At 51.9% G+C, this 26,491-nt stretch overlaps 6 protein-coding genes across 6 annotated transcripts; 4 read left to right on the forward strand and 2 right to left on the reverse strand.

The window, feature by feature from the left end:
- Nucleotides 1-2,830: 2,830 nt before the first annotated feature.
- Nucleotides 2,831-5,129, forward strand: NEUTE1DRAFT_89200 (uncharacterized protein; the record flags this gene model as incomplete). Its single annotated transcript, XM_009856965.1, has 2 exons — nucleotides 2,831-3,410; nucleotides 3,480-5,129. 2 exons carry the CDS (start codon nucleotides 3,219-3,221, stop codon nucleotides 4,536-4,538), a joined length of 1,251 nt encoding a protein of 416 aa, XP_009855267.1.
- A 3-nt stretch (nucleotides 5,130-5,132) lies between these two features.
- Nucleotides 5,133-5,644, forward strand: NEUTE1DRAFT_118477 (uncharacterized protein; the record flags this gene model as incomplete). The annotated part of the gene is made up of 1 exon (XM_009856966.1): nucleotides 5,133-5,644. The coding sequence occupies one exon, from the start codon at nucleotides 5,249-5,251 to the stop codon at nucleotides 5,477-5,479; it is 231 nt and encodes a 76-aa protein (XP_009855268.1).
- Nucleotides 5,645-7,372: 1,728 nt separating this feature from the next.
- NEUTE1DRAFT_132518 (ubiquitin-conjugating enzyme E2 13) lies at nucleotides 7,373-8,939 on the reverse strand (the record flags this gene model as incomplete). The annotated part of the gene is made up of 4 exons (XM_009856967.1): nucleotides 7,373-8,277; nucleotides 8,359-8,490; nucleotides 8,599-8,687; nucleotides 8,763-8,939. 4 exons carry the CDS (start codon nucleotides 8,813-8,815, stop codon nucleotides 8,096-8,098), a joined length of 456 nt encoding a protein of 151 aa, XP_009855269.1.
- Nucleotides 8,940-10,007: 1,068 nt separating this feature from the next.
- On the forward strand, nucleotides 10,008-15,575 carry NEUTE1DRAFT_70523 (uncharacterized protein; the record flags this gene model as incomplete). Its single annotated transcript, XM_009856968.1, has 2 exons — nucleotides 10,008-15,336; nucleotides 15,370-15,575. 2 exons carry the CDS (start codon nucleotides 10,008-10,010, stop codon nucleotides 15,459-15,461), a joined length of 5,421 nt encoding a protein of 1,806 aa, XP_009855270.1.
- Nucleotides 15,576-16,199: 624 nt separating this feature from the next.
- NEUTE1DRAFT_149364 (myosin-1) lies at nucleotides 16,200-20,727 on the reverse strand (the record flags this gene model as incomplete). The annotated part of the gene is made up of 3 exons (XM_009856969.1): nucleotides 16,200-16,791; nucleotides 16,866-20,193; nucleotides 20,491-20,727. 3 exons carry the CDS (start codon nucleotides 20,725-20,727, stop codon nucleotides 16,415-16,417), a joined length of 3,942 nt encoding a protein of 1,313 aa, XP_009855271.1.
- Nucleotides 20,728-24,025: 3,298 nt separating this feature from the next.
- On the forward strand, nucleotides 24,026-25,992 carry NEUTE1DRAFT_132521 (uncharacterized protein; the record flags this gene model as incomplete). The annotated part of the gene is made up of 4 exons (XM_009856970.1): nucleotides 24,026-24,126; nucleotides 24,212-24,466; nucleotides 24,525-25,753; nucleotides 25,831-25,992. The coding sequence occupies 4 exons, from the start codon at nucleotides 24,026-24,028 to the stop codon at nucleotides 25,905-25,907; spliced, it is 1,662 nt and encodes a 553-aa protein (XP_009855272.1).
- Nucleotides 25,993-26,491: the final 499 nt, after the last annotated feature.

A 26,491-nucleotide genomic window follows, 5' to 3' on the forward strand; every position in this document is an offset into this window, starting at 1 on the left:
TACGGGGAACCGGTAGGGTTTTGTAGGCATTAGAAAGACCTGCAAACATCCCTTGTGCAGTCAGAGAAGAGACAATTGCTACCAACCTGAAGCGTCCCAGGCGGGCAGGTCATAGCATCGCCGACCTTGAATCCGGTCTGCCGTATCAAAAGGTCGGAACCCTCTTTCGCCTGTCATGTCTGGCACACCTACCATACAGCCGAAGCATCCCACCTTTGCTACCCCGTAAGATGGAAGTACCTCCCAGTCTGACCTACCCACGGACACGGACGGTGATGTAGGCTACGGGGGGTGTGCTCTGTGGCGGCCAGGAAAACTGTAGGTATGTATGTACACTACCTCCAATTGTAACTGGAATATTCGTCCTCCTTCGCTTCAACTTTACTTTGTTTGGCTAAATGCCTGGGGCACGGAGATGGGGACGGAGACGGAGACGGGGACGGGGACGGCCTGGCCATCGTCTTGCGCAACACAAGGCAGGTTGGAAGGATACAACACGATGTCTATCAGTTCCGTCACATCACCCTGAAACTGTCTGTTCCCTTTTTGATCTCGGCATTGAAGATATACGACTACCACTGATTTCGACTCAGACCTTCCGTCGTTTCGCTTTTTCAGACTTTGCATTCACTGCCTCACCTCCACGGTTGGGATCGCGAACCAGAAAAGATGAACAGCGAAATGTAATGTACACTACAAGCTCCATACCCTCATGGGTACCCCGGACCTTCCCTGGACATGGGGCGGCCCTCCTTCCATGTCCATCCCATCCATGCCCCCGTACGCTAGGGCATCCGGGAATCCATCTCAAGTCATCAGTCGAGGGCAATCGGCGTACTGGCAGACTGTGGGTAAAGGTTTGGCCAAGACGTTTCTTACGGGGCACGAACAGTACAAAGTTAGTACACAAGACACTACTACGAGAACTCTTGGTTCTGACCATCAGTGACCACTGCACTCACTCCTTCGTCAAGGTCTTGCTGGCAAAAAAAACATGGACGGATGCCTTCACTGTGCGGCCGTTGCTTGCTGACGTTGCTACTGCTACTGCCACTTTGGCTCACCCGTCAATACTGTCCATCCCCGGATAGGCAGAGTGGTGCTCGGTCTTTCTGAGTGTGTGTGTGTGTGTGAAGCGAACGTGAAGCGGAAGCACAGTACACAGTACGAGGAGTTTGCCGGGGGCCCTGTCTTAAATGGCCCTTTAACCAATCTCTGCCGCCGGTCCACTCCCTTTTCTTGCACTCCATCCTCTCTCTCTCTCTCTCTCGCTCGCTCGCTCGCTCGACCCGAGCAAATATCTATTCTCCTCCTCCCCTTTCCTCTTCCCTCCTCCTCCCATTCCGCCCTCAGTCGTTCCCTATTCCGAAACATTTCCTTCCAAAAAAAAGAGATCCCCGATCGTCCCGACGTCGTGGTTCTCTTGTGTATTCCTTTTTTTCGCCAAAAAGAAAAGGAGGGAAGGAGGAGATTTAGATGCTCGAAATCCTGGGCCATACCGACAAGTTACCATCATCTCGGGCCGAAACACCGCTTTAAGAATATAAGGACCGGGTCAGAGAGTAGTTAGAAAGCAAAGAGAGTCTTGCATTTCGATTTGCATTGCTCCCTCGTGCTTTTTAGCCTTCTGTGACAAAGTCAAGTGTCTGCTCTGCACTCCCGAGTCCACCCCCCCCCCCCCCCCCCCCCTTACCGCATTTTCGGTACCGCAGTCCGTAATCTCGTACTGCAACCCCCAAAAAGGGCATTCTTCGGTCCGACGACGAGGACTTCCCTTGATAAAACCCTTCCGACTCCCTTCGTTCCCACGAACACCCTTGGGATACCGGCAACACCCACCCATCCCTCATTCCCGAACCGAGCAACCCACCTCGCCGACGCCGACCTCGATTCGATATCCACCCTACTCAGCGACTGCGCCTATCTGCATCGCTGCCCCAGCCAACCCAGCCGATTCGAATCGACATTGCCGTCTCCGAATCCCGACGATAAACATCCGACCCCGTGCGAAGCCTTTGCTGGCCTTTTCCTCGGAGTTGAAAGAGAGAGCAGTGAGAGGTACGCAAGAGACGCTAAAGGGAGGGGCACTGGAGGGGGTTGGATTGTCAACTCAATCTCAGATTCCAGTGATGTCATAGCATTCATCCATTGGGAGACTGAACTGGATCTGAGAAATGAAAAGAAATGAGTGGAGGGAATGATATATGATGTTGAATCTGGAGCTAACCTGTGGCTGTCTTCTCCCTTTCCAGACACATGCCACCGACCCGCGGCATCTTCCATCTTCACCCGCACGCCTGAAGCATTTGTCGTCGATCCAAAGGTTGCCTTTTGTGGGACACGTTAGCTCGTCGCTCCCACCTTGGTCGCTTCAAGTTTTCAGAACTGTGTCGACCGTTGCGGTAAGGGACTCTTTTTTTTTCTGCATTGTCTTGCCTTGCCGAAGCCTGCGCATTCTTCAACCCGTCATCCGAGCCTCACTTCTGCAACGTTATGCATCGCGCAATTTCACAAGCCCCATAGGGCATCGATCACCATCCCATCAAAGATAGGATACACAGCGGGACACTTCCCTCTCTTTCCTTCCACCACCCACCGAGCACACAAAGAAAGTCATCCAGCCTAGATCTGGGCTTTGATGGATCAGATCTGTCCAATCAGCGTGCTCAATTTGCAGTTACCCCTTGAAATGTGGAGTCGCGACATCAACCCGTCTGAGCTCAGAATTGATCAGAGATCCAGGGAGCCTCCTGGCTGTACTCTCAGGAACGGTCCGTCCGTTGCTGGGGACCAAGTCTGCGAAGCGAATCTAGCTGACTTGGAACGTTTAGAAGCCCCTTCAGACGGCATTATTCATAACCTCGTGTGTCCCGGCCACAGGCACACACTCCTCCCGTCACCTTGACGAGAGTCCTTCGACTTCTCGTCTTTTAACAATTTCAACCCAGCCCGGCGTTATCAACAGCCACCGTCACTCCTTCTACAGAAAAGCATCCGAAAGACTTGATATTTCAGCACACTCTCTAATACTTTTAATACTCGTCCGTTTACAGCACGCGATAACTTCATAGACTTGAGCCTCATTCTTTCGGCTCATTTCAACAACTAATACTGCACCAAACGATTTCCAGGAGAACTCGGAACTCACCACTCTTTCAGCCATTGCCACTCTACGAGAATCAAAAACTTCCAACAACAACCACCACACCCACATCAAAATGGTTACCTCACGTCACAACGACGAGACCTTCTTCGTCGAGTCCGATGACCAGCCCGCGCCAAGGGTCAACGTTCGGGATGCTGCCAAGCTCATCGCTCGGAACAAGCAGGAAATGATCGCCAACAACCTTTCGCGACTTGCTTGCGATGAGTACCTTGAGGATATCATGCAGCATATCCGTCACATGGAGGTAAGATTGTGCATGTGCGTTTCTGATTGGGTGGTTCAAATCGTACTGACATGGACTTGAATTTTATAGGATGAGACATTACCCGATGCTAACCTCATCGATATGCAACGCGAGATTCAATGGTTCATGCGCCCGTACCTTATCGACTTCCTTATCGAGGCTCACGCTGCCTTCTCGCTCCTCCCCGAAACCCTCTTCCTCACCGTCAACCTTCTTGATCGGTACTGCTCCAAGCGTGTCGTTTACAAGCAGCATTACCAGCTCGTCGGTTGCGCCGCCCTCCTGATTGCCGCCAAGTATGGAGATAAGAAGGACAGAGTTCCCCAGATCAACGAGCTCAACAACATGTGCTGTGGGCTTTACGATGCCGGCATGTTTACGCAGATGGAAATGCACGTTCTCAACACTCTCGACTGGAACATTGGACACCCGACCGTCGACTTTTTCACTCAGTTGATCGTGGCCGAGGAAAGGGACAGCAGGGATGTCGAACACATGGCGGCATACATTTGCGAGATTGCCTTGTATCACAGGGATTTCGTTTCCACCAAACCATCCATCATGGCACGGGTTTCTTTGGTCTTGGCGAGGGCTATCTTGGGCAAGCCCGAGGTTAATGATGGCGAATGGGACCAGGTCGAGAACGCCACGCTCTTGGCTCTTTCGCAGCACCTTCACCAGCCTTCCGTCACGCTTTCCAGGAAGTATTCCAGCGCATACCTCTCCAAAGTGTCTGGCAAGCTCGCCGACTTCCTCGCTCAGCAGGCCGCCATCAACCGTCGTGGCGGCGCTCCGCCTTCCTCTCCTGGCGAGCTGACCCCCAACTCCAGCAAGGCGTCCAATGTCTACAGCACTCCCCACAAGGGCCTGGGAGCCGTTCCCGGTGCTGCTGATGGATACATGACTCCTCCGATCACCCCCGACGCTGCCAGCTTCGCACAAAACGGCACGATGATGAAGGAATATCCTGCTCCGCGTTGTCCGGTGACCCCGACACCGCAGCCGAACTCGCACAGCCAATCATACCCACCAGCAGCACAACATCAGACTTCAGCATCATCAACATCATCATCAACAAAGGCGCCCTCGTACTTTGAGACCGCGCCGTCGTCTCAAGTCGCTTACTGAGTTGATGTTTCAGTTCAGTTCCCAAGGGTCTTGCTCCAATGAGTGAGTGAGTCCTGTGTATAGTGCTGTGTGTAAGGTTGGTTGGCAGCGAACAAGGTTCAGGTTTCTATATTTCTCTTAACATCCGGCCTGCTACTAAGATGGGGTTTCATGGTCACGCATCCAGATACCATAGTTTTGACAGAAGACATTTTGATTACAACATTTAAATTATCTGGAAGACAAAAGATTGCACTCATCACACACATTCAATCGGCATCATCACGTCACACATCGCACACATTTTTGTTTCGCGCGAAGTGGACACACAATTCAGCGGCATGGCATATTAGCGTTTGACATTTTTATTCTTTTTTTGTTTCTATTATTTTCTACAAACAATATTGAACTACCACCGTTGGGGCAGGTAGTCTTTTTCAAAATGTTTCCATACGATCTTTATTCTCCCCGCATATTGATCTCGTTCTTTTGACCGCTGGTTGAGAACTGTTCGTCTTCGTCGTCGTCGTCGTTCCATCGCGGACTAGACGAAACGGATCCTTCTTCAGCTCACCGGCTTTTTCTCTTCCCCTTCCACCCACCAAAATCAGCAAAAAAAAAGAAAGAGAGGATCGACTCTAACACTCTACGACAACCACAATATAAACATAGGCAAGCAACAACGAGTCGAGAGGTCCCTTTGTTCTCTTATCTTATTGGAAATTTCCACAATGGCAAGGCTGGCACCCACCACTGTGGGCTATCAAGGCGGAAAATCTGGACAAGTCAATCAGACCGACAGACAGACAGACATTTGGATCGAATGGATGGACGGATCAAACCAAATGGGCAGACACAACGGCGCTTTGAAGGTGTTACAAGTCACCACGATCTGGACCACCGGATTGACAAGAGGGGATGGAAATGGAAGGAGAAGAGAAAGAAGATCGGTTATTAGCTGATGGAGGCAGGGAAGGGAAGGCGTCGGATCGGAATTGCGGGGGAATGAAGAGTTGAAAAGGGAATAACCCCAAAAAAAATTTGCATTCACCGTGTAGGATGAAGGATAGGAGGAGAAAGAGGGAGGACCCAACGAACCCCGAGTTTTTGCGTTTTATTTTCAAGGGAAGAAAGGATGTGCGATGCCATGCTGGATTCGATATTGCGTTGGATGGGAAAGGGTTGGAACATTGGACGGACGGCGGCGGACAGGGACTGGACAAATTGATATCAGGCATGCAATGCAACTGGCATACTGGCATACTGGATTGGTAAAGAAAGAACGGACACATCAAATAACTAAATGCCGTTACTGCAACAATCGAGAGAGAAAAGAAAGATAATCCAATCTCCACCACGGCCCTCCCGCTTCCACAGTCGTCGCCATTGTCATTTTCATCGTCGTCGTCGTCGTCACGAACTACCTACCCATTCTCAGTGACAAGATCCCGTCCATTCATTTCAGTTCAGTCAAGAGCAAGACGCACGCACAGAGAGAGAGAGAAGTTTCGTGTCTGCGAGAGGGATAAGGAGGATAAAACCATGGAGAGAAAAGAGGACAAAACAACAACAACAAACTCCGGCAAATAGAGAGATACCCCTGGGCATAAGTTGACTTTTTGTTATTTTTTTTGATATAAATATTCTATTCTACTGCTGCTGCTTTAATTCTCCGGTCCGTTCCCCATTGATTCCTGCGCGTGCTCGTGCTCGTGCTCGTGCTCATACCGCGTACTTGTGCTCTTTGTCGCTTTCCGTTCGATTCAACTTGGTGGTGTTGCGTCACGTTTCGTACAATATATATTCTTCTCCCAAAGGATAGATAAACAGGTAGTAGAGCTACTTGGGTAACTAAGTAAACTAGCTCCCCCGTCCTAACGAGAAGTTGTGACGGAGCAGGACCATGTTGACTTATTTTCTTTTATAGTCTGTCAATAAGGAACTATTATGTCAACCTCTTTTCATCATTTGGACGCACCGCGATGATTCCACCATGATGTGTTGCGTTGCGTTTGTTGTTGTTTGTTCAATTTTTTTTTTCATAACGTGTGATTAAAGCTGCAAAGTGCCTAGGTACCTCGATTCTAGAAATGATAGCCAAGTCGACTAAACACTGAACATGAAATATTGTATCAGGTATCAGGTAGAAGTTACGCAACCTCTTTACATATCTCTAGGTAGTAATCGACGACACGGAGAGGTAGGTAACTTGACGGAACATTCAACTGTCCTCCGAAAGACTGACTGTGGTACTTGGTTAGTGCTCTCCTCGTTCGATATACTTACTCCACAACCTCTCTTTCTCCCGTTCCAAGTCGGTCTGTCCGTCTGTTCAGTCCTCTTCGGCCCTCCCGTCCTCCCTCCCACCCATCCACGAGAGGGAAGGAACACACTGGTTCCAGTTCATGAATGGAATTCTTAATCCTGTCCCTAAATTCCTGCGTGTTGCCTCATCTCCCACTTTACCCCTATGAAAATCCCTCCCTCTAGTAACTCCCTCGGGACCATCCATTCCATTCCATGGTTAACCACTTGGTCTGTTCTATAGTAAAGCTCTGGACTTGGCGTCGCGGCCTGGAATCCTCGAGATCATATGAACAAGTTATAGTTGTCTATTCTAGAGGACTGCAGGTATCAGTGTTATCTGCGGTTTTATCTTCACCTTTTTCGAGTGTCGTCGCTTTTCCATTTCCAAGTTCGTTTCCGCTTGTACAGAAGCTACTTAGCCAGTCAGTCACTATGTTCGTATTCACAAAATGTGAAGACGGCCGATGTCTTTTTGTTCAGAAACCACACCGCGCTTCACTTGGTCAGTGTTCTTGTGAGTGTATTTGAAGCTTACCGCTGCATCTGATCAAAACCCGACTAATCTATTCTTCATACTGAACTGCCTAGAATACCTACTCGGCCTACCAAGGAAGGCTCACTCTCAGACGCAAATCCGAACAGCAGCCATGTTGCAAGATATGTATGTAGTATTTGAAAAGACCTACCCGGTACTCTATCGCTGCGGGAAAAAAAAAAACCACCTGAAAACACAACGCTTCCAAAGGATGTTCTCTATGTTGGAAAACTCCTCCTTCCAGTGTCTGCCTTGGCGCCGCGTGGCTGTTGCATCCACCATAGCATCCTCCACTCATCCCATCATACGTGCCCCTTCCTCGTCCATCGATCCAGTATTCGTTGTCTCTCCTTCTCTCGTGTAGCCTGCAGTCCCTTCCTCATTCCCCTCTCACAGGCTCTCTCTTTGTGCGTTCCGTATGCACCGTGGGCGTGTGCATGATACACCACCAGCGCCGTGCTTCACACAAACACCTAGCTAGACCGACTTCTTCCACTGCTTTCCTTCATGATCTCTCTGTTTTTATTGCCACAGCCACTTGTTGGCCTTGGTGATCCATCTCTGCCGCAAGGCCACAACAACCAGCTGCTCCTGTGCTCAATTGTAATCTAGAACCCAATGGCCGTCCTAAGGCCCGAACCGTTATGGGTCAAAGTTTCCTCCATTTGGGTCACATGTCGGCGCATTAGCCGCCCTGTCCCGGGATTTCGTTGAGTCCTGGTGCCAGCCTCCGACCCTACTGGGATGGCAAGGCGTACTGCTGTGTCCATTCCCGGGCGGTGGCGACGGCAACGCTGGGGTTCTCCTTCCAGGTCTTGGCCACGTCGGGGGCGAGCGGGTCGTCGGGGTTGGGGGCGCCTAGGAGGGCTTGGATGGAGAGGAGGATGGTGCGGATCTGGAGGGCGGGGGACCAGTTGTCTGTCGGGTTGGTATCGTGTGTTAGCTTTTCGGAACTGGCGTATTCAACTATCTCGGCTTTTCTTCCTCGGGACTACTTACTCTTGAGGACGTCGAGGCAGATGCGCCCCAGCTTGTCGACGTTGGGGTGGTAGATCTTGGTAAGGAAGCGGATCTTGGGAGGGGTCATGGGGTAGTCATCGGGGAGGAAGAGTTCGAGCTTGAAGACACCACCTGTGTTGGTGTTTGGTTCTCCTGTTAGCTATCATGTTGTATGTTCTCATGGCGCATTGAAGGTAGAGATGAATGTATCGGGAGCCGTGGGGGTTAAGGAAGACCAACCCTCATATGGCGATTGCGAAGGGCCGTGGATCTCGACGTCGAAATAGCGAAGGTTGTCCTCGTGGGGAACAGCACTAATACCGGGGACACTGCGATCAGGAAGGAAAAGTTAGGACTTTGGTCTAGACTGTCTGCTTCTCGGGATGGGGATGGTATGTACGTACGGCTCCGCCATCAGCCTTTCGGTCTCTTTCACAATCCGCTTCGGAAGCGCCATAATGATTAGATTAATTGCTGTTGGTGTTTAGTGCGAAAGGAAGCTCGGCAAGCAAGTGGGAGAGATTGTGGTGAGGAAAATGTTTGTCGCTGAGGCTGGGAGAGACAGGAGGGCAAGTGGAGGGGTTATCGCCGATTGTATGGATCGATGTAAGAGGGCAGTTAAAGAGGCGTTTCGGAGGCTCCGGTTGACAAATCGAGGCAAACAGTAACGCACAGTGTACTGCGCTATCCTGTAAATAAGGGAACGTCTGGTAAAAGCGGTAGTAAGTAGGTAGGTAGGTAGGTATGGCTAGACCAAAATCGTCGCAAGGCAGTCGATTCCTTGTGAAGTTGTTGGAGACAAGTCGAAATCGGCAGAATCTCTTGCGACACAGGCAATTCACGAGCAAGGCGGGAAGTTCTCGACGACAGAACGCGGGATGGAACTGGAAGCAAAGTGGAAGAAGATGGGTGTGTGGGATGCGCTGACGGCGGGCGTACTTACAAGTAATGAACCCGCGGCGTGCCTCTCTGACCAAACCACTGAATGCCCTGTGACAGCGGTCACGGCCCTGACAGCGACAGCCGGAGGTGACCTACCTACCCTAGAGGTATCCATGTGACGGGATGGAATCCATCATTCATCCATCCCTCTAATCGGGATCTTGCGATAAGCGCACAGACCATATGATTAGTGTACTGGCCAAAGTCACTGCCTGCCACTGCACCACCGAGTGCCGTTCGTGTCTCCAACTGTTCATCGGCGCCTTGTCGAGGTTGACGCCGTTGTCGGGTTGACCTTCCATTGAAGAGAGAGAGACTGGAGTGAGAGAGAGGGAGTCTACTTCTTGGTCGAACGGTTTCTCCATTGCACGTCGACTTGTTTTCAACCTGCCGGCCTTCGTACTTTCTTCCGCTGCTATCGACACCTCTCGATATGTTTTGCATTGATCGACGACGACGACCTCCTGTGATCTCTTCGGTTTGCATTCGACTTCACCATTCCCGAGACGCCCTACGAATGCCAGGTTATTCGTCCTTGGGGGAGCTGGTCTAGTCCAACATAAAGTCTCGTCAAGTCCCGTCAACTCAAATCAACTCAACTCAACTCATCCTTGGTTTACCACTTGAGTCAAACTCCAGCACTGAGAATGGGATGAGGGAGGGTACGCACCATGCTGCACCGTCTCGTCCAATCCTGATCCCGCAATATGCCCTCCGTATTTGACTCTCCGCCAAAGAAGGCGAAAACAATCAAGTCAGCCTTCGACAGTGAGAGCTTCGATGCCGACCTGACCATCCATGTTGATGGCTTGGTGGGCTCCGCCACCATCTCACCCTCGGGCCGTGATGTTGCTCTTGCTTCCCCTGAGGGCCTCGCTATCATAGACCTGGACTCGCCATGGAATCCCCCACGAAGACTGAGCAGCCATGGCCTCCCGTGGCTGGTGGTTGATGTCCAATGGTCTCCCTTTGCAGCTCGTGACTACTGGGTGGCCTCGACAGCAAATCATCGCTGTCTGGTATGGAACCTCAACATGAGGGACGACTCGCCCTCTGGAGCCATCGAGCACTCGTTGCAAGCCCATAGTCGAGCCATCACCGACATTAACTTTTCGGCTCACCATCCAGATCTTTTAGCCAGTTGCTCAGTTGACGGATATGTTCATCACTGGGATCTGAGAAGACCGAGACAGCCTGCTCTGTCATTCTGCGACTGGTTTGCCGGTGCAACGCAGGTCAAATACAGTCGTCAAGACCCTCATGTTCTTGCTTCGGCTCACGATCGATGGCTTCATATCTGGGACGACCGAAAGACTGTCGAACCCCTCAAGACCATTTGTGCTCACACGTCCAAAATCTACGGTATCGACTGGAATCGGACTGACGCCCCCTGCTTGGTCACCTGCTCCTTGGACAAAACCATCAAGTTCTGGAACTACGAAAAGACCGACGAACCAGAGCGGGTCATTCGCACCGACTTTCCAGTATGGCGAGCTAGGCATACCCCTTTTGGCAACGGCTTGCTTGCCATGCCACAGAATGAACCGGGCAACCTTTACCTGTACGATCGGCGAACCGCCCCAGAGGCTCCGAGCGCATCAGAACCCGTTGCCATGTTCTCAGGACACGGAAACCACAAAGTGAAAGAATTTCTGTGGAGAACCCGAGGATCAATCACTAGCGAGGGTGTTGATGAGCGCGAGTTTCAGTTGGTTTCCTGGGGCGAAGATAATGAGTTGCGGTTGCAAAAGGTTGAGCCCGACATTCTTGAGTCCGTTGGCTATGTGAAAGGGAAGACCGTGGTGAAGAACCTGGCCCTCACCCGCAAAGGCGCAGCTTACAAGACTTTCCGCGCAGTCGACGATACTGTCCACCGTGATCGCAGGACTGCTACCATGAGCGACCCGCGTCCCGGAAGCTCGGGTCAGTATCGCAAAAGTGCTCTCAGCTATGGCCTAAATTCCCATCTCCGTTGGGTTGGGCCTACGTGGCGAGGTTCTCCAATGAAGGCCAAGGTGAATGGCGGCAAAAGTATGGACAAGAGTCAATTGCAAATCGGGTGGATGAAAGGTATCTCCATGACCAAGCGGAAATCCGAGTCCGATGGCCCTGGACGAGGTAGCATCAAAGACTCTGGCCTTTTCAGCCATGGTGCCTATGACGATGACTGGGCTGAACCGGAATCCATTCAAGACGAGTTCATCCACGTCAGCAATCGTCTTCCCAACGTGAAATGGGAAAACATCGATATGGATGCGTTGATTCTCAATGCCTCATTGAAGGGGCCATGGGGCTTCAACGACGAGGGAATCTTCATCAAGGTTAAAGTCGATATTCCGACCAGCTATCCCACCAGCAAGGCCCCCAAGTTTTATGTCGAAAAGACATCCTTCATGCCCGAAGAAACTCACGAGAAGATTGAGCGCGAGCTACAGATACTTGGCAACCAGTTCCTTGAAAGGAAACAAAACTGCCTCGAGGTGGCCTTCTCATACTTGCTCGGCGATGTCGACCTCGAAAATAGTACTACCCTCTTTAAGAATGTCAGGGATCTCAACGACGAGGAAATCGAAGCGCTAGCAGACGAAAGCTCCAGTGACGAGGAAGACAGCGATGTCCAGGCTAGAGGATCTGTCTCAATGTCACAGGACCTTACGGCGAGCACTGAACTTGATCCGACAGCCACCCTTGCTCCAACACAACGCCCCATTGCAGTGCCAACGCCCAGAAAGTGCGGAGCGAGATTTTCCAACGACGGCAGACTTGTGTGCTTCTTCCCCTCAAAAGAACAACAAGCCCTCGCACTATTCTCCATCTCCAATTCGGACGCCTACCGCGATCGACAGAAAGGAGAACCAAATTTTGCGGGTTTCGGTCGTCTCACCCAGGATTCGCCGCCTCCAAGACGTAGATACAATGATGATGACTCGGGTTCTGACGATATGAGTGATGGGTCGGAAGACACAGAATCCAGCTCCTCCAGCGACTCGGAGCCGTCAACGATGCACAAGATCAGTCTATGGCATCAACCTGGTGGGCGTAGTCTCAAAAAGACATGGAGTACAAACGACTCGTTGCGCTCCAGCGGAGGAGGCACCGGCGCTGGTACCGGAACCGGAACGGGGATCAGTCGAAGAAGGCTCCCAGCCAGGCCTAAGAATATCATTGCCCTTCACGATTTGCGCAGCCTACTTCCATCGCAGAAACAGTTTGCTCAGGAGTATGCGATCTTTGGCGATGGCGCTGAGGTGTGCATGCACAATGCCATGGTCGCGGAGAAATATGGGTATCACGACCTCGTTCATATATGGCATTATGCGGCCATGTTGTTGCGGAATGACATCCCGCTTGAAATCCATGAACAGCAAAATAGAAAAGAGTCTGTCCTTGTCATAGCCAGGGACGCCTCTGCACGGGTTCGGGATGACGAGTATGCACAGCACTTTGGTTGGGACAGTAATTTATCTGGCCGTGTCAAGTGGGGTTACCACCCATTAGCCCAAAGCTTGATTGCCGACCTTTTCAACCATTTTGAAAAGGTAGCTGACATCCAGATGCTAGCCATGCTGGCTTGCATCTTCGGAGACTCGTCCGCTGAGGACGGGGTAGCCTATGCAGGCTCACATCTTCCCCAGCCTGAGACACCCCTGCCTATGAAAGCCCCTTCCTTTTCACTAGAGTATTTCCCTACCGACCCAGCATTATGGCATATTAACTACAAGAGTCAAGCTAGTAGTGCCATCACGACTCCCAGAACCGTCCATACTCCTGCAATATACTCAGAGTCACCAGGAATCGAGGACGTCGTAGCTTTACTTGAGCCTACACCCAACTCCTTCTCCGCTGGCGAAACTCCCCCGAAGATGTCTCGAGATCATCTACGAGAAGGCGACCAAACTCAAAGCCTATCGACATCGCCTAGCAATAGGCTCTTTACCCGCTCCAACACGGCTGTTTCTGCAGCTTTCAGCCTCCCGAAGACACTGGCTGGAATGGTTTCGGGGTCACCTCCAGATCCCCCACCACGCAAGCGGCCCAGCCCTGCCGAAGCCATCTTCAACAACCTTGCTCCAAGTGTTACCTGGGGAACTTCAACCGTGTTTGGGGGTACGGCTCCCGAAACACCGGGTACGGCACGAACTTCACTCTCAGATGATGAGGGTAGAAATCATGATATGACGGTCTTGGTACCTGTTGCCGTCTCGGTCGTCCCAGAGAACCAGGGCCTCTTTGACGACGATGGATGGCTGAACACGCCTCTTCTCGATCCAAGCCGCAACCATGTCTACTCGTATTACCGTTATGCCTACGCCGAGATGCTGCAAATGTGGGGCCAGCCTTTATCTCGCCTCGAGATCATGAAGTTCAATGTCCTCAAGGGCGACAAGACATCGAGCTCTGGGTGCTACAGTGATGTCACGCATAGCATAGATGGCTACTACGATCACGAAACGGCTGAGAATACCGCTGCTAACAGTGCCAGCCAAAACCCTGCCTTTGGCGGACGGAAAGAACAGCTCCAGGCTTTGATCGCCTCTGGTCGCGGCCTTGATGTTACGGGCATTTGCCGCATTCATGAAGAGCAGCTTGATCCGGTGGAGTACACCAGGCCGACCAAGGGCAAATACGGCGGTGCTGTTGGTACATGCCATAGGTGCGTTAAAGCAGGTAACAAGAAAGAACAGAAACAGCTGCGCTGCGTGTACTGTCTCGAGCCTATCGCCGCGCTTTACCCACCTTGTCTCAACTGCGGTTGCGCCTTCCACGAAGCCTGTCTGGCTGAGTGGCACGAGATGGGCGAAGAAGAATGTCCAGCGGGTGATGACTGCTGCTGTGTCGAAGATGCCAGCACCGCGCACGTGGAGAGATGGTCGGCCTTGCAAGCTGCCGTGGCGGCCATGAATAAGATGAGAAGCGCCGCCAGCGGAAGTCTACACCAGCAGGTGGACCGCGACAAGGAGAAAAGCTCAGGCAATCAGTCGGGTATATCAAGAAGATCTTCCATCAAGACCGTCCTGACCGGCGTCGCCAGTGTCGCCACCGGAGGCACCGGCAGCCGACCGCGTCGCCGAAGCGTACCTACCGACCTCGCCAAATTCATGCGCGGCGGCCGCTCCGATCCCAATGCCTACCGTCCGAACGACGACAACGACGATGACTACGACGAAGACGACGATGATCTCCCCACTATCGCCATCACCAGCTCCAACGGCGGCTCCAGCGACCGCAGCCGCAGCGCCCACCCTACCAATCGCCGCGCCGTCTCAACCGCCTCCCCCTCCGGCATCACCACAAACACAATCCCGCACCAGTTCGGCCGGCGTAGAGGCGGTAGTTCCGCCTCTCACCTCGCCGCCACCGGCGGCTACAGCAGTGGCTACGGCCATCGCTCCTCCAACCTTTCCCACTTTTACATCGCAGCCGACGACAATTCAGGTGACTCCGCCGACTCCAATAACGAAGGCACCGCCACCACCCAATTCCCGGCCTCCAACTCCAACCGCACCTCGCAGACTCTGCTCTCAGGCAATGACATTGACCGCGAAGAGTGGGAATCCGTCGCTTCCTCACGCGGCATACCTTCGCTTTCGAATGACCCGCTCCACCCTTCGCACCCTTCGCACCATTCTCGATCCGGTTCTCGATCCGGGAACTCTTCCCGATCAGCCTCTGGCGGCTCCGACACAGGTGGGAAAGATACCATCACCACATCATCGTCGTCGTTGACGACGACCCCGAGAGTAGGTGACAGTGGAAGCGAAAACAGCAAAAGACCACCACATCACGAACGCACGCCCAGCGGAAGAGGATTCACGGCGCTGAAACCGCCACCCTACGGAGACGAGCCGATAAGCGCGGCGAGATTGAGTTTGGGGAATCGGTTGAAGAAACATATTGCTGGTGCTGCTAGTGCTGCTGCTTCTTCTGGTTCTTCTGCTTCTGGTGGTTCAGGGTCTGGTGGAAACGGTGGGAACGCTGGGAATGATAGCGGTGGTGGGGGTGAGACTACTGGTGTTGCAGGAGGGAGTGGCGGTGGTGGCGGGAATGGTAACGGAAGTGGGAGTGGAGGTACCAGCTCTTTATTGGGAGGTGGAGCACAACGACCGAGTTTGTTGAGGAAGAAAAGTACAGGTGTTGCTGTGTGGAGAGGCGGTAACTAGATTAAAGGGACCAAAGAAAAAGGAGACCGAGGTTGACGGTTGAAGGCAAGTACTTGCTAGATGGTAATGTAAGGTGTAGCAAATAGGTTATCGAAAAGGGATCTTGAATCGAAGTCATCACCCACTTCACTTTGAATTTCGGTTTTCACTTCACGTCTCTTTACCTCGATTTGTATTCTAGTTCACCTTTTTCTTCACTTCTTTCTACTTCTTTTACGTCCTTTATTTTTTTTCTTCTTCTCGGTTCATACAAATACGTAACCTCTCTCTTCACTTTCTTCTTGACTTCTCTTCACGTATTTCTTCACCCTTCCCCTTTTACTTCTCTTTATTTTGCGTCTCTCTTCACTTGGCTTACCCAACGGCACCTTCACCCCTCTACTACTTACTCTACGTTTTTTCCAGCAAAAATTAGCATCGCCATATGTAAAGGGCGACAAGCGTGCCACCAATTGTCACAGGACACTGCACACAACCTTAACATGTTCCTAAACAGTCTACACATTTCGCATTCAATCTTATTTTGAAGAGCCTACTATCAATTTTTTTTCCATTGGTGTTGTCGTGATGGCCACTATCTATGCACTCCCCACCCACTCGCTAACACGGGTGTTGAAGTTCCATACTTGTACGTTGTGTAAGAATCAACCAGATTTCCTCTAATTCTAAAACTGTAAAAGATACCGACCGCTCTCTGCCTTTTCTCAAGGACCATCAAAACTGCTGAAACTCGCCAGAAAAAAAAAAAAGACAAGTATCATGCCCCGCCTGCGCTTCTGTCTAAAGCTGAACATTTATAAAAGCAGATATATATATAAATATATGCCTGAACGCGCCGGCTGCGCTTCTCCGTGTTCTACCACACACACATCCTTTGATTAATCCCCACAACCACCTGAAATGCCTGCTTCAATGACAACGATAGCTTGCACAGCAAACAAGACGAACGGCTACTACCAGTCATCCTCATCATCATCTCTCTTCGCCATCGCCTGCTTCCTCGCCTTCAAGGCATCCGCCAAACTGCCCGCTATGCTCGGCGTCGGGGTACTGCTCCTGCTCGCATCGCTTCCTGATCCGTTCGCTCCGTTCAAGCTCATGCCCGAATCCCTATTCTGCAGCGAGGCCACGGCGGGCGCGGGCGCGGGCTTACGGCCAGCGACTGGTCGCTTGGCCGGCGGCTGAGGAGCTACGCGACCGCCACCGTTGGCAGCGGGGGGAGGAGGAGGAGGAGGACGGGGCGCGACGACAGGAGGTGCGGGGGCTTGCTCTTCTACGTATGCGGCAGGAACCCAGGCTTGGCCTTCGGGGGTCTTGGCTAGCCACCAGCCTGTGATAATGGTTGTTAGGATTTCTATATATTCAAGACGAAGATAAATGGCTAGGGAGGGGCGGGGAACATACCATTGTTCTCTTTCTGGACAATCTCAATTATATCTCCAGCCTTGATGGAGAGCTCGTTTTCCCTTGTACCAGCAAAGTCATACAGTACCTTGGCCATGATCTTAGGCTTAGCAGCCGGCGCTGGAGGAGGCGGCGGCGGAGGGCGCACGGTCGAGGTGCTAGACTGCTGCCTCGTGTGACTGGGAAGGGACTTGGCAGCGGCCGTGGTAGAGGCTGCCCCAGGGTGAGCGGGAACAGGCCTGCTAGAAGCCGCAGTGGCAGAAGAAGCAAGAGGGTTGGAAGCAGCGATAGAAGGACCGCCACCGGGCCGGGGCTGAGCCGTGCGGTTCGGGTTGGCATTTCTTGCTGGTCTTCCACCAGGACCACCAGGCTTGATAAGCTTGCCCTTGGTGATAGGCCTTGGAGGAACAGGCTTGGCCTTGGGTTGGGGCCTGGACACAGAGTTGGGAGGCTCGCCAGGCTGAGTATGAACAGTACTGCTCTTGTAGAAGTCCTGCGAGGTTGGTGCATCCTTCAACACCTTGACCAACTGCATCTTGCCGGGTTTCTTGGCGTACTCAATGGCGTCGCCAATCTTCAGATTGAAGCTTCCGGGCATGACCCTCTTCATCTGCGTGAACATCTCTGTCTTGAGCACGCAGTTGAGTAGGGGATCGGGCTCTTGCTGCGACCCAACACCCAGGGAGAACCAGTCGTCTCTAGCGGTCGACGCCCCGATGAACTTGATGGAAGCCAATGGGAATGCCTTCTCTGCCATGATCTGAACGTGACCCTGATTGAGAACCTGGGCGACGATGTAGAACTTGCTGTTGGTCACGACCAGGATTCTAGGACTAGGCTTGCTGGAACGACCAAACTTGTGCTCAAGAAGCTCACCGCGGCAAGAGAAGACTGCTTTCTCGTTGCTACCAATGCCGATGGCATTGCGAATCTGAGCACCAGGACCGGTGGTAGCATTGATGCCAAGGTAGTCACCCAAGAACCGACGGGAACCAAGAATAGACATTCTCCTGCGCTCCTTGCGGCCTCCCAACACCTTATGGCCTTCTTCACGGAGCTGCAGGTACTCGGCACCAACGCGTTTCTTCCTCCAGATACGCTGGATACGGATGGCAGCCTCTGCCCTGTATGCAAGGTACGCACGCCACATGCGCTGAATGCGCGTCGCCATGTTATGCCAGTACCTGTCTCTCATATGCTCCAGAGCGAACAAAGTCTCGGGCGACTTGATGAAAGCCTTGGTCACACCTAATTGCCACTCCTCCTGCGGGATACTCGTGTCCTTGAGGATTTGCTTCGTAGCCGCTTCGTAAGAGCCCGTCCAGGTATACTCACCAGCGTATGATGTGGCAGGCGAGAGTAGGAAGAAGCGGTCGACAAACTTCTCGAACGACTGACGGTATGCGAAACCGGCGCGGCGAATGCGAACGTTTTCTTGAAGACCGAGATACTTGACCTGATGAAGAACATTGGGCTCGTTGTACTCTGTTGGCGACTTGTTCTCGTTGGGTTTGATAGTACGGATATATGAAGGCTGGCACTTCATCAGAGTATCGACTAAAGCATTCGCGGAAGTTCTGATTCTGTCACCGGCAGAAGGGGGCTGCCTGCGGTTGTCCAAGTCGACCTGCTGGGGGAACAGAGTATGAACGAACTGGTTCTGGCTGGCCTGGAAGAGATTCTGGACACCCTTGAGAAGCAAATCCTTGTTCTTGTCCGTGATACCGTCCACACTGTACGTTACATCACCGGCGTAGTGCTTGACAATAAAAGCACCCTGACGGGGCGTAAGATGGGGGTTCGACATGCCGTTGATGCTCTGCATGAAGGTGCGGTCGGAAGCCGCCGGATCAGCGTGGGCAGTCTTGGTGGCATCCTTCATAGCAGAGAAAATACCAGGGGGCCTGGTAGACTCAATCAAGTCGCACACAATCTTGTTGTCAAAGTACTTGATGGGCGTCCACTTGATCTGTTCCCTCGCGTACTCATCCTGCTCGGCCTTGAGTGTCAATTGGATGAAGATTTGCTGGAGCTTTTCGTTCACGTAGTTGATACAGAGCTGTTCAAAGCTGTTCTTTTCGAAAATTTCGAAACCGTAAATATCAAGGATACCAATCGAGTTCGTCGTAGCTTGGCGAGCTTTGAGCGACAAGTTGATGCGCTCCACAATCCAGTCAAACAAGTTGTAGTAAATGGCCATTGCCAGGGCATCTCTTGTCGCGGTAGCCTGGGGAACGTTGGCGGGAGACTCGATAACCTCACCGGGTCTTGGGGTCAAGATACGGATCGTGAGGGCGTGGACCAGCTGAGCGGGATCAACCTCGAGGAGGTATGCCAAGAAATCAACCACGGACTGATCTGATACAGCAGCATATCCATCATCACCCTCCTTAAACACCAGGTTTCCTGCCCAAAGAATAGCCGACAGCATTCGGAAGATATTGTCCTGTTCCTGCTGCGAGAGACCGATAATCTTCATAGCATTAAGGGTATCCTGGTACTCGGCCAAATCATCGATACCGTCGACATCGAAGCACTTGGCCTTGCTGGTATAGAGGTATGTTTCGGGTTTCTGGATGCCGTACATTTCGCGGTACTGCTGGGAGGCTCCTTTTGTGAATTGGTAAAAGATGTGGAAGTTACGCTCGTTGGCGATCTGGCCGACGACACGGCTCTTCTCAAGGAGGTAGTTGGTGATGTCGGCACCGATGGGCTCGCCCTGAGCGTTGAAGTGAATCTGGAGGTACTTGCCGAAGCGGGACGAATTGTTATTTCGCAGCGTCTTGGCGTTACCGAAGGATTCAAGCAGAGGGTTTGTCGCGAGCACCATGTCCTTGATCTGCTGGATATCCCCCGACCCGCCGCCAGACACGTTGGCGATGTACTGCATGATGCGCTTGGCCGCCTCGGTCTTGCCGGCTCCGGACTCGCCCGAAATGATCACGCACTGGTTCTCGCTGTAGGCCTTCATGTTGTAGTAGGCAGATTCGGCAATGGCGAAGACGTGAGGGGGCATCTCCAGACGGTTCTTGCCCTTGTAGCTCTCGAGGACCTGGTCGGTGTAGATGCCCAGGTCGCGAAAGGGGTTGACGGACACCAAGACATGGCCGATGTATGTGTAGATCTCGCGTCCCTCGAAGCGCTTCTTCAAGTTCTCGTTGATGGCCTCGTTGGAGACCTTGCTGAGTAGTGTCAGGTCTGATACACCGATCTCCTTCTTCTTGGTGGTGTCGAAAGTGGCCTTCTTGGGCTTGGCCGAGCTGGACTTGTCTCCGCCAGCAGAGCGCTCGGCCCGCGCGGCCTTGTCCTTTGATCGCTTTGTGATACCCTGTGAGGATAGAAAGACATTGGTTAGTGGTTGTCGAACTGTGTAGGTTGTTGTGATAATGCGCAGAGTATTCGGCACATCCCCTTGGTCTTGGATTGGAGTGGGCTTGGGCCGGCTTGTGGAGGTCGGATGATGCTACTCACCATGACGGGTGTTGTGTCTCTGTGTCTCTCTTTGGTGTACTTTCAAGCTGTCTCCTGAACTGCTATGGCCAGCAATTCGCGCTTCCCACCAAGGCTGTCGTGGGATATGTTTGTAACGATCGAATGTCCGCGATGACGGGTATTAGGTGCGGACCGGTAGTAGCGTGCGGTGTGCTGTGAAGCGGGGTGGTGGTGGTGAGGGCGGTATGTCAGAGGATGGAAGAGAGGGAGACTGGACTTGGAAGACGTTGGAGTTGCAGCGAGTGTGAGGTGTCGCAGCAGTAATCGCCCGCCCGTTCAAGTCGCCGTTCCTTGGAGAAGATGCGTAATCGCTGGTGCTCCGCCTCCCCTGGCAGGAGCAACGGGAACGTCCTCTGTGCCAATCCCCCATTGTGCACTGGTACCTGTACCCTTAATCACCGGAGTTGGTGCCTAACGCTGACCGGCCTTCTACACTATAGCGGGACACATGTACAGTGACGAAGGCCGCGAACGAAACCCACAAGGTGATCCACTTTGTTGGGCCTTGACGGGTCTTCCCCGCCAGCCGACACGATGAAATGAAAGGGATAAGCCAATCAGAGAAGCTCCCCTTGTACTTCACAGCCACACTGTCTGACATTCAAGCCACCGATAGACTTGAGTTCAAGTCATTGTCTTTGAAGCCGAAAGCCACGCAAGCAGATGGTCCGAGTTGCGGTCCGCATCGATTCAGTTCTTGGCAGTCTTGAAGCTCTTTGAACTGCGTGACGTATACCTACTGATTTTACACCATTTTGAGGCTCTCGTCCAACTCTCGCCAACAGGAATAGCCTCATCTATCTTAACAAACACTATACCCGTAGATCAACTTTGTGGCTTATTCTTTACTGGGCTCTGACCGTCAACGCGACTCGCGGAGATTTGTCCTTCATTTAACTTGACTGACAATCGTCGATATCTCATCTTATCCGGACCAAATTTCCGGACAGTCATTTGCAATGTCAACTGCCTCCTTCCCGTCCTGGAATGGAGAACTGAGGTGGAAGGGAGGAAGCCTCAAAGAACAACCAAAGAAGCAGAGAATTGACCATCCTTATATAAGTACCCATTGGAAGCCCTCCAAGCTTGGTTCTTGTGTTAGGTCTGTTTCCCTCTCAACACCAGGAACGCCGAGGTTTCGAGAGATTATCGTACGATATCCCCCACGTTTGGTTGTACCCATGATCGCCTTCGCCCTTCCAGGCATGCTGCCCAACCGCCTCGTGGTGAAGACAAGGTTTAAATCAAATCGGCACTCTTCCTTGCGTGGCCCCCGACACATGGTATCATCAGCCTTCTTGAACTTTTGTTTTTTCTTTTTTTTGTTCTATCGTTGTTTGGATTTTGCATATCTTTGCTATCGTGCTGCCCTCGGGAGAGTCTTATATGAGGGAGTTGAGGTGTCCGTCTCAACAGCTCAATCATGTTCAAGGCACACTCGAGTTTATCCCCGAGCTCAGCCATAATACCGCATTCAATTCTCCCGGCAGGCAGCAGAGGCAACCCTTAATCTTTTTCGAAAGGCTTCCCTCTGCAGGACACACATACCGCTTCTCGTTTCACTATACGTTCAAAGTCACCCCGAGAGGATTCGGAGCCCCTCTCTTCCAGCCTTCCTTGGCCCCCGTGGTCCCCCTGTCTGACCTCAAACGAAACCAATGCATGATACCTTACCCGACGTTGGACGATCATTGACTCTTCCTAGTTGGGCCTCCTGGAAGCCTTAAGCCGGGGATACGTCGGTTGTACCGAAGAAGCTCTAACAACCAAGGTCTAGCGCCCGGATATAAGATCAAGCTTAAACTTCAAGATGGCACTCTGAAGTTGCCCACCAGGTTCTGTAGCCCGGAACGACATGGGAGCTCGGACCAGTAGTTTTTGCTCAGCTTGTCTCGATGCTTCAGCCCAAGAAATATTTAAGACAAATCACTCCTAAGCAACCATTTTCAACCACGCAGCGCCTTTTGCTGAGTTGTCGATTCGAGGGAAGAGCAGTAAACATTCAAACATGAAGTGGACCTCATCGCCGGACTCGAGCGCTACTGACACCCAAACTGCAGGTGCCGCTGAGAGGAATCATGTCTCGCAGAGGCCAGAAGAGTCTGGGTCATCAGCCCACCAAATCATTCCATGGGCCCTGATGCCTATGCGTAGCCACGGCCAAGAAGTGATAGCGTTATGTTTAAACATATCACGGTTGGTAGATCATGTTCAAGATGCAGTCATTTCACATTGACATGTTACCGCACCTAGAGGTACTCTTGCCCCTCGGGTCAGTTGCGATAACTAGGTATGGTGTAGTATACGTGACCAAACATGTAGTCCTGAACTGGATTCGAGCTTGTCACCTTACCAGGCAATTGCGAGATATCATTGGGCAAAAACATGAGCTCTCCTGCAGGACGCCATCCTTCTCTGGTGTCTAGCGCCGCCGGGAGCATGTCACTGGGAGATTTGGAGGGACTGCACAAAGGACCAGGGACGATTCGGCCTGTTCGAGACGAGCCTCCCCTGTCCGTAACCCAACCGTTAAGCGCCGGGACGATATGGGTGTGACAGCATTTCCTGATTGGGCCTAACTTTTCACTTGGTTTTCTTGGGATTCTGGACCCTGAGGCGGCTTCTGTGCATCTTTTTCCAGATCTCTCTTTCCCTTTTAATCCTTTCCTCTCCCGTTACTCCTTGCCTCTCCAAGCTTCATTGTTAACATGATGATGAGGAGCAACGACGACAACACCATCTTCAGAAGCTAGCAAATAAAGCCGACGGACAATACCACGCTGTATAAGAGGACGCTACTACGCTATAGTCAACCCCTGTCGCAGTCGAAACATCTCAGGTCGCCTCACACAACCCCCTCGTCAAAGCGTCTCTAACGGTTTTCGTCTCAACTTCTCTCCACCAACTGTCGCAAAGACGTTATCCGTCTGGTGGGAATCTGACACACCTATACTGGAGTGTGAACACCGACTATACGGTTGACACCTAGGTAGCCGGTACCATTCAGCAGAACCAAAAGCTGCTTTAACTGCGTGTCCCGCAAGGAAACTCGGGTTGTCCTATTGCCGTGTTCCCGGTCTGACCATTAACCCCGGACAATAACATCACCACTACAACCATCAACGGTCATTGATCGACGGGATTCCTGTGGGTGGCCGACAAGCATCCTACTCACTCCAGTCTTGGATCCATCAACCATCCTCCCTCTTGAGGTTGGCTTCCCCGCGTATACTTCTTGTCGTGGTTCCTACCATCTCTCTTTCTCTTCCTCTCCTTGTGAGGTAACACGGACTCTCTTTTCTCTTGAGCCTTACAGTTACTTCACCCTTCCATTCTCTTTAGCTGCTGGCTCAGACCACTCTTTACTTTTTATTCTTACATTAGTGTGTGTGTTTTCTTGGGTTCACCGTGCTTCATCTTTACCGACCTGATTCATCGACACGAATATCGATATCAGATTGTTTAGGAAGACAAATCACTTTTTGAATATCAGAGTGTCGGCAAAGGGAGTCTTGCGGTCTCTACATCAACCAGCTACCACGGCTTTCGATACCCTCGAGCCTTACACCGAGTGTTGACGAGTCGCAGGTCGACATTCATCAACTTCCGAAACTCATTTGTGTTATTGAGGGCGGATTGAACGGAGGGGGGATCTAGCGGTCGCCAACATGAGTCTCCTCGTACTGCTGAAGAAGCAGCTTACGCCAACTAAGCTGCTTTTCCATGTTCTCTTCTGGACATTTCACTGGGGAATCTTCGCTTATGGATGGTACGTTTTCATCTTGTCAGCCGGTGGTGGATGGGGCTTAGGACTTGGTGAGCAAAGGCAATGTTGCTGACACAACAATCAACAGGTGGAAGCAAGCATCTGATGCCCGCCTAGCGGGTCTCAACAAATTACAGTACTCGGTCTGGTTCTCTCGAGGTGCCGGTCTAGTGTTGAGTGTAGATGCCATGCTCATCTTGTTGCCAGTCTGCAGAACGATCATGAGGTTCATCCGACCTAAGATTAGATTCATCCCACTTGATGAGAATATCTGGATGCATAGACAGCTTGCTTACGCTATGCTTCTCTTTACCGTCATCCACACCTCATCTCACTACGTCAAGTAAGTATCGCCCGCAAACCACTGAGAAATACCAAGAATACTGCTAACCTGACAACAGCTTTTACAACGTTGAAAAGACACAGATCCGACCCGTATCGGCAGTCCAGATTCACTACGCTCAGCCTGGCGGTATCACCGGCCATGTCATGCTTCTTTGCATGCTTCTGATGTACACGACAGCCCACCACCGCATCAGACAGCAATCCTTCGAGACCTTTTGGTACACTCACCACCTCTTCATCCCCTTCTTCCTCGCCCTGTACACCCACACAGTTGGCTGCTTCGTCCGCGACACTGCCAGCAGCTTCTCGCCCTTTGACGGTAAGCAGTACTGGGAGCACTGCATCGGCTACCTCGGCTGGCGCTGGGAGCTTTGGACAGGCGGCTTTTACCTCCTCGAGCGCCTGTATCGCGAGATCCGTGCTATTCGTGAAACCAAGATTACCCGTGTGGTCCGCCACCCTTACGACGTCGTCGAGATCCAGTTTCACAAGCCCTCATTCAAGTACAAGGCCGGCCAGTGGCTCTTTTTGCAGATGCCCCAAGTCTCCAAGTACCAATGGCACCCCTTCACCATCACATCGTGCCCGTACGATCCTTACGTCTCCGTGCACATCCGCCAAGTCGGTGACTTCACCAGGGAACTCGCCAATTCCATCGGCGCCGGCCCTGCCCAAGCTAAGCTCTATGACGGCGTCGACCCGAATGGCATGTACGAAGTCGCCCTGATGAACGGCGACCACCTTCCCCCTCTCCGCATCGATGGGCCCTACGGTGCGCCTGCCGAAGACGTCTTTGAGAACGAGATCGCCGTGCTGATCGGTACGGGTATTGGCGTCACCCCTTGGGCCTCCATCCTCAAGAACATCTGGCATCTGCGCAACGGGCCAAACCCGCCTACACGTCTGCGCCGTGTCGAGTTCATCTGGGTGTGCAAAGATACCTCTTCGTTCGAGTGGTTCCAGATTTTGCTGAGTTCGCTGGAGCAGCAGTCGAGCGAGGCAGCCCGGATCCCCGGATCAAGCGGAATAGAGTTCCTTAAGATTCATACGTACCTCACGCAGAAGCTGGACATGGATACCACGCAGAATATCGTGCTGAATAGTGTCGGTGCCGAAGTGGATCCATTGACGGAGCTGAAGGCGAGGACGAATTTTGGTCGGCCCAACTTCCAAAGGTTCTTTGAGAGCATGCGGAATGGTATTTTGGATCGGACGTATTTGAATGGGTTGGAGGGCAATATGCGGACGACGGTCGGAGTGTATTTCTGTGGACCTAGTGCTGCTGGTGAGTTTTTCCTTTTTCCCCCCAAAAACCATTTAGTGATTATTGAGGATTTGCTTACTGACATGGTTTTCGAACAGCCCGTGATATCCAAAAGGCGGCTAAGACGGCGACGACTCGTGAGGTCAATTTTAGGTTCTGGAAGGAACACTTTTAAGTTATTCTTTTTGACTTTATACACATATACCGTACACGTGTACATGTATATACTTCTTGGATTGATACCTACAGTTTCCCTTTTGGCTGTTGTCATGTCATCATCGTGGAGTGGTGGGATACCTCTTTGGCATAGCATTGATCATCATTATCATCCATTTTCCATTCATCAGTGAAGTTTGCTAGTCAGAGAGGAGTGTAGTGCGAACGAAGACATGAATTGGTGATTGATTGCGAATAAGATTAGTTGTGACTTCTCCCCAGTCAACTTCTGGTGCCTCATCATTGCTGTAGAGGTATCCAAAACTGAGAAATCCTCGTCTCGTGAAGTGGCCGAGCTAAGCACGCAAACAGTCAGTCACAGTCCAGATTGAATCTGATGAAACATAATGTTAGCCTTCATCCACAGAAACCCTTTTCTGAGCTCATTTTGCTGTTGAACCTTCGAACCTTTTACACTTACCATATAAACCGTATCAGTGAAACCAGCCAAGACGTGACGTATAGGAGGTGGCTATGCGTCAGGTGGCTTCATTGCGTCGTGGCTTTCACCTTCCTGTTAGTGTTACTGTTACGGCGTTGTTC

The sequence above is a fragment of the Neurospora tetrasperma genome (genome assembly GCF_000213175.1).
Source record: "Neurospora tetrasperma FGSC 2508 unplaced genomic scaffold NEUTE1scaffold_81, whole genome shotgun sequence".
NCBI classification, from domain to species: domain Eukaryota; kingdom Fungi; phylum Ascomycota; class Sordariomycetes; order Sordariales; family Sordariaceae; genus Neurospora; species Neurospora tetrasperma.